General features: G+C 40.8%; 1 protein-coding gene across 1 annotated transcript in view; it reads right to left on the bottom strand.

Annotated features, from left to right (window-relative positions):
• The window catches only part of DDB1 (damage specific DNA binding protein 1), a 44,808-nt gene that overhangs the window by 28,070 nt on the left and 2,768 nt on the right, over nucleotides 1-13,970 (bottom strand). Inside the window, exons 2-6 of the mRNA XM_053561499.1 lie at nucleotides 13,456-13,604; nucleotides 11,930-12,046; nucleotides 11,281-11,502; nucleotides 8,369-8,483; nucleotides 7,097-7,194 (exon numbers count right to left, since the gene is read on the bottom strand). Coding sequence (XP_053417474.1) covers nucleotides 7,097-7,194; nucleotides 8,369-8,483; nucleotides 11,281-11,502; nucleotides 11,930-12,046; nucleotides 13,456-13,604 — 701 coding nt within the window. The remainder of the gene's footprint in view (nucleotides 1-7,096; nucleotides 7,195-8,368; nucleotides 8,484-11,280; nucleotides 11,503-11,929; nucleotides 12,047-13,455; nucleotides 13,605-13,970) is intronic.

Below are 13,970 nucleotides of genomic sequence, written 5' to 3'. Positions count from 1 at the left end.
GCTATTTCTTTTTTGTTGCAGTTTGGCCAGGGCTGGGTTTGAACCTGCCACCCTCAGCATATGGGGCCGGCGCCCTACTCACTGAGCCACAGGCGCCACCCTTCTTTTTTTTTTTTTTTTAAATCATTTTTCCCTTCTTGCTCTTCAACCTTCTCATCCTTCTGGTCCTGTACCAAAAGGACTCACGGAAACCCTAGGCCAGAGGCACAATAACTTAAAGAGCAAGAGGAAGTGAAAGGAAAATTAGGGCAAGGAAACAGATAAAAGAAAACACTCATGAGGAATAATCAGCAGAAAAATCCTAGCAACATGAAAAACCAGTCTAGAGCAACCCCCCCAAGGGACCAATGAGGTAGCTACTGCAGAGGATTCCACCTATAAAGAAATGTTAGAAATGACAGAAAGGGAATTTAAAATACAGATGATGAAAACAATGAAGGAAACTGCTGATAAAGTGGAAAATAACTAAAAAAAAAATAAAAAAACAGAATCAAATAGGAGATGAACAATATGAAGAATATAGAAAGGATATAGCAGAGCTGAAGGAACTGAAGCAGTCAGTTAGGGAACTTAAAGACAAAACAGAAAGTATCAACAACAGATCAGACCATGCAGAAGAAAGAATCTCAGAGGTAGAGGACAAAGCTCTTGACATATCTCAGATAGTTAAAGAGGCACAAAAGAAGAAGAAGAAAGCAGAACATTCACTGACAGAATTATGGGACTTTTATGAAGTGTTCAAACATACGAGTTATAGGTATCCCAGAAGGGGAAGAAGAATGCCCCAGAGGAACGGAAGCCATACTAGAGAATATTATAAATGAAAACTTCCCAAACATCACCAAAGATTCTGACACACTGCTTTCAGAGAGATATTGGACCCCAGGTTGCCTCAACTCTAACTGACCTTCTCCAAGACACATTGTGATGAACCTGTCCAAAGTCAAGACAAAAGAAAAGATTCTGCAAGCTGCCAGGAGTAAGCACCAGTTGACCTACAGGGGCAAATCCATCAGGGTGACTGCAGACTTCTCTAATGAAACTTTCCAAGCAAGAACACAATGATCATCTACCTTTAATCTACTAAAACAGAACAATTTCCAGCCCAGAATTCAATATCCTACTAAGCTAAGCTTTAAAATGGACAGAGAAATCAAATCATTTACTGATATGCAAATGTTGAGGAAATGTGCCACAAGACCAGCTCTACAGGAAATATTTCAACCCGTTCTACACACTGACCATCACAATGAATCAAAAGCAAAGTAAGAACTCAGAAATTAAAGTACAGAACCTAACTTCCACAATGATGCAAAAGATAAAACTAAGCAATGGACTCTCACAAAACAAGATGAATAGAACACTACCACATTTATCAATTATCTCAATAAATGTTAATGGCTTGAATTCCCCACTGAAGAGGCACGGATTGGCTGATTGGATTAAAAAACACAAGCCATCCACTTGCGGCCTGCAGGAAACAAACCTAGCTTCAAAAGACAAATTAAAACTCCAAGTTAAGGGTTAGAAGACAATTTTTCAGGCAAACAGAATTCAGAAGAAAAGAGGAGTTGGAATCTTATTTTCCGATACATGTGGATTTAAAGCAACTAAAATCAAAAAAAAACAAAGATGGTCATTTTATATTGATGAAGGGAAAAATACAACAAGAAGACGTTTCAACTGTAAATATTTATGCACCCAAGTTAAATGCTCCCAGATTCTTGAAACAGACCTTACTCAGTCTGAGCAATATGATATCCTATAACACTATAATAACAGGGGACTTTAACACTCCTCTTCCAGAGCTGGACAGATCCTCTAAACAGAAATTAAACAAAGATATAAAGGACTTAAATGAGCCCCTAGAACAACTGTGCTTGATAGATGCATATAGAACACTCCATCCCAAAGGTAAAGAATATACATTCTTCTCATCACCCCATGGAACATTCTCCAAAATTGATCATATCCCAAGACACAAAACAAACCTCAACAGAATCCAAAGAATTGCAATTTTACCTTGTATCTTCTCAGACCTCAAGGCACTAAAGGTGGAACTCAACTCCAACAAAAACGTTCAACCCCACACAAAGGCATGGAAATTAAACAGCCTTCTGCTGAATGACAGTTGGGTGTAGGAAGAAATAAAAGAAGAAATCATTAACTTTCTTGAGAACAACAACAATGAAGACACAAGCTACCAAAACCTGTGGGATACTGCAAAAGCAGTTCTGAGAGGTAGGTAGGTAGGTATCGCTTTAGATACCTAAATGTGAAAAACAGAAAGCGCATCAACAGACTCACAAGCCATCCTATGGAATTGGAAAAAGAAGAACAATCTAAGCCTAAACACAGCAGAAGAAAAGAAATATCCAGAATTAAATCAGAGATCAATGAAACTGAAAACAAAAGAATCATTCAGAAAATTAATGAAATAAGGAGTTGGTTTTTTGAAAAAATAAGTAAAATAGATAAACCTTCGGCCAGACTAACTAGAAATAGAAGAGTAAAATCTCTAGTAACCTCAATCATAAATGATAAAGGGGAAATAACAACTGATCCCACAGAGATACAAGAGATCATCTCTGAATACTACCAGAAACTCTATGCCCAGAAATTTGACAATGTGAAGGAAATAGATCAATATCTGGAATCACGCCCACTCCCTAGACCAAGCCAGGAAGAAAATAGAGCTCCTGAACAGACCAATTTCAATCAATGAGATTAAAGAAACAATAAAAAAATCTTCCAACAAAAAAAAATGCCCTAATCTGGATGGCTTCACACCAGAATTCTATCAAACCTTCAAAGAGCTTATTCCTGTACTGCAGAAATTATTCCAAAAAATTGATGAGGAAGGAATCTTCCCCAATACGTTCTATGAAGCAAACATCACCTTGATACCAAAACCAGGAAAAGATCCAACTAAAAAAGAGAATTTCTGACCAATTTCACTAATGAATATAGATGCAAAAATTCTCAACAAAATCCTAGCCAATAGATTACAGCTTATCATCAAAAAAGTCATACATTATGATCGAGTAGGTTTCATCCCAGAGATGCAAGTCTGGTTTAACATATTCAAGTCCATAAACAAATTCACCATATCAACGGAAGCAAAAACAAAGACCATTTGATCCTCTCAATAGATGCAGAAAAACCATTCGATAAAATCCAGCATCCGTTCTAATTAGCACACTGCAGAGTATAGGCATACGTGGCACATTTCTTAAACTGATCAAAGCTATCCATGACAAACTCACTACTAATATTTTATTGAATGGAGTGAAACTGAAAGCTTTTCCTCTCAGAACTAAAACCAGACAAGGTTGTCCTCTGTCACCATTACTATTCAACATAGTGCTGGAAATTCTAGTAAGACAAGGAAATAAAGAGCATCCAAATGGGAGCAGAGGAGGTCAAACTCTCCCTTTTTGCTGATGACATGATCTTATACTTAGAGAACCCCAAAGACTCAACCACAAGACTCCTGGAAGTCATCAAAAAATACAGTAATGTCTCAGGATATAAAAATCAATGTCCACAAGTCAGTAGCCTTTGTATACGCCAATAACAGTCAAGATGAGAGGCTAATTAAGGACACAACTCCTGGGTGGCGCCTGTGGCTCAGTGAGTAGGGCGCTGGCCCCATATACCAAGGGCGGTGGGTTCAAACCCGGCCCTGGCCAAACTCCAACAAAAAACTAGCTGGGCATTGTGGTGGGCGCCTATAGTCCCAGCTACTCGGGAAGCTGAGGCAAGAGAATCGCTTAAGCCCAAGAGTTTGAGGTTGTTGTGAGTTGTGATACTACGGCACTCTACTGAGGGTGACAAAGTGAGACTCTGTCTCTTAAAAAAAAAAAGGACACAACTCCCTTCACCATAGCTTCAAAGAAAATGAAATACGGGCAGCACCTGTGGCTCAAGGAGTAGGGCGCCGGTCCCATATGCTGGAGGTGGCGGGTTCAAACCTAGCCCCAGCCAAAAACGACAAAAAAAAAAAAAAAAAAGAAAATGAAATACTAGGAATTTACCTAACAAAGAGGCAAAAGACCTCTATAAGGAAAATTAAGAAATCCTAAGAAAGGAAATAGCAGAGGATATTAATAAATAGAAGAACATACCATGCTCATGGCTGGGAACAATCAACATTGTTAAAATGTCCATACTTCCCAAAGCAATCTACTGATTCAATGCCATCCCTGTTAAAATATCAACATCGCACTTTCAAGATTTGGAAAAAATGATTCTGCGTTTTGTATGGAACCAGAAAAAAATCCTGTATGATAGCTAAGGCAGTTCTTAGTAATAAAAACAAAGCCAGGGATGGGGCAGCACCTGTGGCTCAGTGAGTAAGGCACCAGCCCCATATACCAAGGGTGGCGGGTTCAAACCCAGCCCTGGCCAAACTGCAACAACAACAAAAACAATAGCCGGGCGCTGTAGCAGGCGCCTGTAGTCCCAGCTATTCGGGAGGCTGAGGCAAGAGAATCGCCTAAACCCAAGAGTTGGAGATTGCTATGAGCTGTGATGCCATGGCACTCTACCAAGGGTGATAAAGTGAGACTCTGTCTCAAAAAAAAAAAAAAAAAAAAAAAGCCGGGGGCATCAGCATACCAGATTTTAGGCTATACTACAAAACCATAGTGGTCAAGACAGCATGGTACTGGCACAAAAATAGAGACATAGACATTTGGAATTGAATAGAATACCAGGAAATGAAACTAACATCTTACAACACCTAATCTTCGATAAACCAAACAAGAACATACCTTGGCGGAAAGACTCCCTATTCAATAAATGGTGCTGGGAGAACTGGATATCTGTATGTAAAAAGACTGAAACTGGACCCACACCTTTCCCCACTCACAAAAATTGATTCAAGATGGATAAAGGACTTAAATTTAAGGCATGAAACAATAAAAATTCTCAAAGAAAGCATAGGAAAAGCACTGGAAGATATTGGCCTGGGGAAAGACTTATGAAGAAAACTGCCGTGGCAACTGCAACAATAACAAAAATAAACAAATGGGACTTCATTAAACTGAAAAGCTTCTGTACAGTTAAGGAGACAACAACCAAAGCAAATAGACAACCTACACAATGGGAAAGGATATTTGCATATTTTCAATCAGACAAAAGCTTGATAACTAGGATCTATAGAGTACTCAATCCACATGAAAAAAGCCAACAATTCCATATATCAATGGGCAAGAGACATGAATAGAACCTTCTCTAAAGAAGACAGAAGAATGGCTAACAAACATATGAAAAAATGCTCATCATCTCTAATTATAACAAACATATGAAAAAATGCTCATCATCTCTAATTATTAGAGAAATGCAAATCAAAACCACTCTGAGATACCATTTAATGCCAGCGAGAACAGCCCACATCACAAAATCTCAAAGCTGCAGATGCTGGCATGGATGTGGAGAGAAGGGAACACTTTTACACTGCTGGTGGGATTGCAAACTAATACAACCTTTTTGGAAGGAAGTATGAAGAACCTTCAAAGAACTCAAGCTAGACCTCCCATTTGATCCTGCAATAATATTACTGGTAATCTACCCAGAAGGAAAAAAGTCCTTTTCTTATGAGGACACTTGCACTAGACTGTTTATTGCAGTTCAATTTACAATCGCCCAAATGTGCAAACAGCCTAAATGCCCACCAACCCAGGAATGGATTAACAAGCTGTGGTATATGTACACCATGGAATACTATTCAGCCATTAAAAAAATGGAGACTTTACATCCTTCCTATTAACCTGGATGGAAGTGGAAGACATTATTCTTTTTTTTTTTTTGGTAGTTTTTGGCCGGGGTGGGTTTGAACCTGCCACCTCCGGTATATGGGGCCAGCACCCCACTCCTTGAGCCACAGGCGCCGCCCGGAACACATTATTCTTAGTAAACCATCACAAGAATGAAGAAGCATGAATCCTATGCATTCAATTTTGATATAAGGACAATTAATGACATGGTGGGGGTGGGAGAAGGAGAGAGCAGAGAGAGAAAGGAGGAGGAAGGGGTGGGGAAAGGAAGAACAGAGAGACGGAAGAAGGGAGGGGGTGGGGTCTTGGTGTGTGACACACCTTTTGAGGGCAAGACACAAATGTAAGAGGAACTTTACCTAACAAATGCAATCAGTGTAACCTGGTTTCTTGTACCCTCAATGAATCCCCAATAATTAAAAAAAAAAAAAAAGAAAGAGAGAAAAGTGATAAATATCTTCATATATGGGGGTTGTGTGCATTTTGTAACATGGAAGAGACAATAAATACCTTTTGATAGGAAAAAAAAATGCCATCACCTATTTTATTTATCCTCTCTACCACTAAAGCTACCAAAGACCTTGTTCTTTATTCTCAAGTAGAATTAAGCTTTTAAGACTTAATTCTTGTGACTTGAAATTTTTATGACTAATTTTCTAAAGTCTATACGTTTATCACTATATTAACTTTATATGACTTAAGCTCTGAAAACATTACATTCAATAGAATTTGCCAAGGGAACACTTAAGTCTTATTATATGGAACAAAGTGTTGCCCATGGCTCAGCACCTGTAGCTCAGCAGTTAGGGCACCAGCCACAGATACTGGAGTTGGCAGGTTCAAATGCAGCCTGGGCCTGCCAAACAACAATGACAACCACAACCAAAAACTAGCTGGGCACTGTGGTGGGTGCCTGTGGTCCCAGCCACTTGGGAGGCTGAAGCAGGAGAATAGCTTAAGCCCAGGAGTCTGAAGTTGCTATGAACTATGACACCATGGCACTCCACCCAGGGCAATAGCTTGAGACTGTCTCAAAAAAGAAAAAACGTGTTGCCTATAGAAACAAAACAAAAATATAAAAAAAATTCTTTGCTAAAATTCTCCTTTCTTAAAGCCTATTTTGGTTATGATTTCTCTTGGTTCGCAAGTAAGATTTTTGAAAGCAAAATCAGGCCCAGTGACCAACATATATAGATATAGACAACAGTGTGACAGACATCTATGAATCTCTTTTCAACAGATGTGGAGAAAGATGAAAGATGAGGACAAAGGAAGAAAAGATATAAGGAAGAAAAGAGTAAAAGAATGTTGCTCACCTTGATGATAGGAGGGGCAATCGCCAGGTATTTGTCACCATTGTGATAGGTGATTGATTCCTGTCCAATGATGATGGCCCCTCCAAAGGGCTCTGGGACTGCAGGGGAAAGACAGCAGCATTAGAACGTTCAGCACTTTGGAACTGCCAAAGGGAGAGAGGGCACAGGTCCAGTCAGCCCTGAGGCGTATTTTAAGATAATCATTATTTTTAAAAGGACATCAGAGCCCAGGAAACATAATGGCCTTTTTGAGATTTCTGTCTTAGAAATTTTAGACTATCCATTATCTAATCTTGGCAATGTTTTTATTGCCCTTCTTTGGGTGTTTGGCATTCCTATGGGCAAGGAGTCTTCTCAATGTTCTTCCACAGGCATCCTCCTCCCCATTTCCCCACTCAACTTCTGATCCTTTCCAAATGAAGGCTTTTACTTTTTTTCTCCTTATCCCTTCTCTTAGCTTAATTTCCCCCATTATCAGAACCATCATTTAGAAAAGCCCATTTTGGGCGGCGCCTGTGGCTCAAAGGGGTAGGGCGCCGGTCCCATATGCCAGAGGTGGTGGGTTCAAACCCAGCCCTGGCCAAAAAAAAAAAAAAAAAAGAAAAGCCCATTTTCTCTTAAGAGTTTTAAACCTTCTCTACTGGGTGAGACAGACACTATGATATTGGGGGCAGAGTACAGGATAAGAAATGAAGAAGACTGGACTCTAGCCCAGGCTTTGTCAATTATGTACAGACATGGACAAGTCCCTCTCGCCCTGCTTCCTCCTTCATCTATGAAACAAAAAAGCCAGATCAATTCTATTGGTCCCTGTTAGCTTTTTTTTTTTTAAGACGAGGTCTCATTATGTTGCCCAGGCTGGACTTAAACTCCTGGGCTCAACTGATCCTTCCACTTCAGCTTCATGGGCCACCGTGCCTGACTTGCTTTCAATTTTTAAACATCACGCCTGACGATAAAATAATAACTCATTTCCATATGCCACTGTGCAATCAGTCTCAAAGTTTTATAATTAATGCCTCTACCCCCAATAAAAGAAAGTTTTACTTTTAGAAGAGGAGTAAAAACAGAAAATTCCAAAGACAAAACTTAAAAAAAAGCATATTTTAGAGAAAGGAGACAGAAGAAAGTTGTAAAAACACATATACTTCGTAAATGTTTAGTAATAATGATCACTAAAATAAAGAGTATAGAAGGTAAAGAGGGGAACAAAAATAAGGAATTAGCCCAGACCTGGGGGTAGAGGCAAATTTCCTAAAACCCACAACTAACCTGCAATCACCATGGAAGCTTCAGCTTCTACATTTTCCTGTTTCCAAGGGCCCTTATTGAACTCCTTCTCTCGGAGAGATACCTCATAGGTTTTTACATGCCGCCCCTGAGGGTCCTGGGGGGAAAGGTGGAATGTTAGCCCTCAGGAAAGATGACCCATGGTTGGAGAGAGGCCCTAAAAGGGACAAGCTACCACAACCACCCAGCAACTGACAACCCTATGTCAGCCTTCCCATCCTTACCCTCAGTATACTGACAGTCACCAGGTATGCCTGAGATTAATTTCTAGGTGGAATGGGACACCACCTGTGAAGCTGAGATCCGCTGCTTCTAACAACTCAATCAACCAAGATGGGTTTAAAGCATTAGAAATATAAACTTGTCACATTGTACTAAGCTTATAAGAGATACTCTGTGTGTGTGCAAGTGTGCACACAGGCATGGTTTATTTCTTTGTCTCAAGAATTTTACATGGCTTGGCATCTGTAGCTCAAGCAGCTAGGGCACCAGCCACATACAGGAACTGGCAGATTTGAATCCAGCCCAGGCCTACCAAACAACAATGACATCTACAACCAAAATCTAGCCGGGCATTGTGGCAGGCACCTGTAATCCCAGCTACTTGGGAGGCTGAGGCGAGAGAATTGCTTAAGCCCAAGAGGTTTATGGTTGCTGTGAGCTATGAAGCCACAGCACTCCACCCAGGGTGACAGCCTGAGACTCTGTCTCAAAAAAAAAAAAAAAAAAAAGAATTTTACAAAATGGCAAGCAAGACAAACATGTTGAGAAGCTAAATCTAATAGATTAAGAAAAAAATTGTCTGATACAATTCTTTTTTTTGTGTGTGTGTGTAGAGACAGAGTCTCACTGTACCGCCCTTGGGTAGAGTGCCGTGGCATCACACAGCTCACAGCAACCTCTAACTCTTGGGCTTACGCTATTCTCTTGCCTCAGCCTTCCGAGCAGCTGGGACTACAGGCGCCCGCCACAACGCCCGGCTATTTTTTTGTTGTTGTTGCAGTTGGGCCGGGGCTGGGTTTGAACCCGCCACCCTCGGCATATGGGGCTGGTGCCCTACTCACTGAGCCACAGGCGCCGCCCCGTCTGATACAATTCTTAAAAGCATTCTGACAGGATGATGACAGGGAGAACAAAACTTAATTGCTCTTCTAAAGTGAGTCAAAACCATCAGTACTGCCATTGTCAATACCATCTTCCCTTTTTTCTAACTCATGACTCATGCCAGTCCTGGGGCTGCCAAAGTCACCTTTAAAAAGCTAAAAGAAGGGGCGGCGCCTGTGGCTCAAAGGAGTAGGGCGCCGGCCCCATATACCAGAGGTGGCGGGTTCAAACCCAGCCCTGGCCCAAAAAAAAAAAAAAAAAAAGAAGCTAAAAGAATAGGACTGGAGAGAACACCAAGCTCAACCAATGGAAGACAGCTTCAAGAAAGGTGAGACCAGAGTCCTCTAAGAACTTATGAAAAGAATTCAGCAATACCTTTCAGACAGGGATCGCATCTTTATTAGTGTTAACAGTTCCTAAAGAATGGACTTGAATTTTTGGCATAAAATAGGAGACAATTTTCAGTTGATGAAAAGAATTTTCCCATCAATCTATCAATGAGCAGTGCTAAGACCCAATTTCACAAAAAGTTCAAGCAAAGTAGACTTGGGTGGCTCAGCACCTATGGCTCAAGCGGCTAAGGTGCCAGCCACATACACCTGAGCTGGCGGGTTCAAATCCAGCCTGGGCCCGCCAAATAGCCGGGCATTGTGGTGGGCACCTGTAGTCCCAGTTACTTGGGAGCTGGAGGCAGGAGAATCACTTGAGTTGGACGTTGCTGTGAGCTGTGATGCCATGGCACTCTACCCAGGGCGACAGCTTGAGGCTCTGTCTCAAAAAAAAAAAAAAAAAGTAGACTTGGGCCGCTGAGATACATATGAAGAAATGAAGATCTGATCATAACCAGTTCCCCGAGGCTGGAAACAATCACACAGCCTAGAATAATCAATAACATCAAAGTTTTAATTACCTGACATTTACAAAACTAAAGGGAGAGAAATTCTAAGTTTTTACTTTAGCTCTGATAGCTAGTAAGATCAAACAAAATCTCCTAAACCAGTTTCAATTATATTCAATTAAACCTTCTTCCAACCAACCTCAGAACTACAGCACTTATGGAAACACTAAGAGTACACAAAAATACATTAGTGTTTCCAATACTTAACAGAGCTATCGATGTTCATGCACTGCCACACTATCCACGGAACTGGACTATCATTTCCTTCTGTCATTTATTCAACTATGCACAAGTGAAATTACCTCACACTGCATGTTACCCCTACACAGGCATATTAGTCTTGTGCTCTGCCACCCTACCCTGACTTAACAGATCTAGACCAGAGAACAGCTGCCCAGGATCAGCTCTGCGAAAGTTTTAGGCTTAGACTAAAATAGAAGTCAAGAGCCAGCAAGACACCAGAAAGTAAGTGCTGGACAAAACGCAAACAAGGCACCACTGAGACATCTTCTCTTTACCTATAAAGGCAAGTTCTAGATCACTTTTTTAAAGCTAAGTTTTCATAATCCTATAGCATGTCAGTAAAAGACTCAAAGTATAAACTGGGTCACACTATAAAATCTCCAAGCCCCACAACCAGAGAGAAATCTCCAGATTAAAACCTGCTACAAGTCCCAGTGAGCTTGCTGCCTCTGCAATAAGTACTAATGCACTCAAAAAGCAACCAAAATATGACCAATATTAATTGTATTATTCAAAACATTTATTTCGGGACAAATACATAAACACTTCTCTCTACCCTACCATCAAATCCAGGCATTCCGATTAAAAAAAAACAAACCCAACTAAGCCAGACCACACAGTTTCTCCCTCTCTCCTCTCCATCCAGTACCTGGTAGACAAAGCAAATGGTAGGCGCTTGGCAACCATACAAGAATTTGACGTCGATAACATGCAACTCCTCCAGGCGGATGTTAAAGGCCTTGAGCTCTTTATTGTCCCGATCTAGTGGAATAACCTTGAAAAGGCCATCATACAGTCGCAGGCCAATCATCCGGCACTCAGGGTCAATGATGCCAATAATGCCGGTCTCTGAGGGGCGGCCAATACGGTCCTGAGAAACAAAAAAACTGGGATTAGCAAGGAGCTTCAACACCCACATAGCAACAAAGGACATTGGATACCACTCTCCTAGGGTAACTTTAAGAGAGACAGTAAAACTACTGGATCTACCTGACATGCCAGGGAGCCCAGATGTCAGCGTATACTTTTTCTGTGAAACATTGGATCTCAATGAATTGTTACCCTGCCCCTGGGACCCTGAGTGAACTAAAGAAGTCCTTTCTCTTCAATCTCTAGACAAGTGGTTCTCAACCTTCCTAATGCTGTAAACCTTTAATACAGTTCCAGTGGGTCACGACCCACAGGTTGAAAACCATTGCTCTAGACTAAGAAGGCTGCTTCTAGCACTTTAATTTTCATCAATGAATCATGACAGCCCTACCTGGAAAACACTCACCAATGTGAAGCAGCCACCTCACCTGGACGTTGCCATGAGCTCGCGTAATGATATCAATGCTCTCTCCACTCTGCTTATACTCCAGGATGCAGGCATTGTACTTGGCTGTCAGGATAAACAGCAGGTCCTTGCTCTCCCCCTAGAAACCAACATTATGCTATTAAAAGAAGTGCTTTTCAAAACAGGAACAACCTGCCCAGTCTTTAAGCATGCCAAATTCTTTAAGAACATTCCAAATTCTTCTCTCCCTAAACAGAAAATACATGGTGAGTTTGTAATCTACACTAGGTACACACACCCTAAGGGCATGTACAAAAAGCCAGAACTGCAGCTGTAAACATCCAGTCCTCGCTTTCAAGATCCTCCATTTCTCTATTCTGTATATAATGTCTTCATCTATTTCAATTTCAAGCTAATCTCAATCATTCCATTCAAATTCTGAAAGATGGAAATCATGCCCCCTCCTCTTCTCTCCAAGTATTTGGTGAAAGAGGAGAAAAAAATGTAGATACAACAATGGAAGCTAAAATGGACCCTCAAAGTCTTACTTAACACAGACCACAAAAAAATGACCATTTTGTTCTAAGCAGTGGTTCTCAACCTTCCTAATGCCACGGCCCATTAATACAGTTCCTGTGGGTTGCGACCCACAAGTTGAGAACTGCTGGTTCAAAGGGTTATAATGAAAACTCTGAACCTACTACTTTCTTACCAGATTCAGTTAAGACATAATGAAGCAATGTAATGGCACATCTGGATTAAAATAATGACAAAAATAACTATGATGATAATTGTTAAAATAACATTGAATGCTTATTAAGGGCTAAGCCCTGTGTTACCTAATCATTTAATTTTCACAATAACCCCGATACTATACATTGTTTTCCCCACTTTGTAGAGGGGGAAATCGAGACTATGAAAGGTACTTTAAATGACAACTAAAGTGATACCCAAAGCTGCAATTAGTAAGGAATGAAGCCAAGATTGCCCTACTCTGTACCCTACCCACTGAATCACCAAGCAATATGGTGTGGGGGGGTAACCCACATTTCAAACTGTTTTAATTTCCCCTTCCTAAAGAAGTCAACTTCATAAATGTTTCTCTAATGACTCTCTCCTATTTCTAGGAAGCTTGGTCAACAGGAGTACATAGGCCAGGAGCAGTGGCTCATGCTTGGTAATCCTAGCACTTTGGGAGGCTAAGACAGTGGATCGCTTGAACTCAGGAACTCTTTAAAAAATAGCCAAGCACTGTGGTGGATGCCTGTAGTCCCAGTGATTCAGGAGGCAGAGGCAATGCAATTGTTTGAACCTAGGAGTTTGAGGTTGCTGTGAGCTATGATGACATGGCACTCTACCCAGAGACATACAATGAGACTTGGTCTAAAAAAGAAAAGAAACGAGTACACACTGAAACGTGCCATTCAAGAAGAGCAGAGAGTTTCTCTCCTAAATCATATTTCACCCATCTCAAGCAATCATAAAACATAAAACAACCTATAACCAACATTTCTTCCTCCATTGCCTGTCCCAACTCAGAACACTTACCTTGGGCCTGAAAAGCTCCATGACGGCAATCTTCCCATACATGCCCACCTCTTTGACTGGCCGAAGCCCCTCCGCAGTGACCACATAGATCTCTAATCTTGTGTTTTTGGCAATCAACAGGTTCAAATCTTCAGCTGAAGTAAAGTGTCCTGAAAGAACAGATGCTCTAATTTTGAAGCCAGAGAATGCTGGTTAACATCCAGTCCAATCCCTTCTAATAATCCTATCACTTATATCTAAATATTTCTAAACTTTTCATTTACTTCACGTTTCTCCAACTACCTCCATTTATTCCCCTTCTTGCCAAATCCAGCACCTCATTCAGCAAAGCTACTTCCCTAATCAGACTAAGAAAACTGAAATGGACCTAAGACAAACAGCATGTCCTTCAACAAACAATGACTGTGTAAAACCTTCACATGGCCCTTTGAATTTTACTTTCCTATTACAGTGGCAGACTCTGACTGAGAATGCTGGAGAAAGTGTTCACCTCTTCTAGTCCTCATCTAAAGCAG

Source organism: Nycticebus coucang, chromosome 14, assembly GCF_027406575.1.
Source record: "Nycticebus coucang isolate mNycCou1 chromosome 14, mNycCou1.pri, whole genome shotgun sequence".
Taxonomy (NCBI): domain Eukaryota; kingdom Metazoa; phylum Chordata; class Mammalia; order Primates; family Lorisidae; genus Nycticebus; species Nycticebus coucang.
The sequence above is the reverse complement of the archived record's forward strand: the minus strand, read 5'-3'. Positions and strand labels throughout refer to the sequence as shown.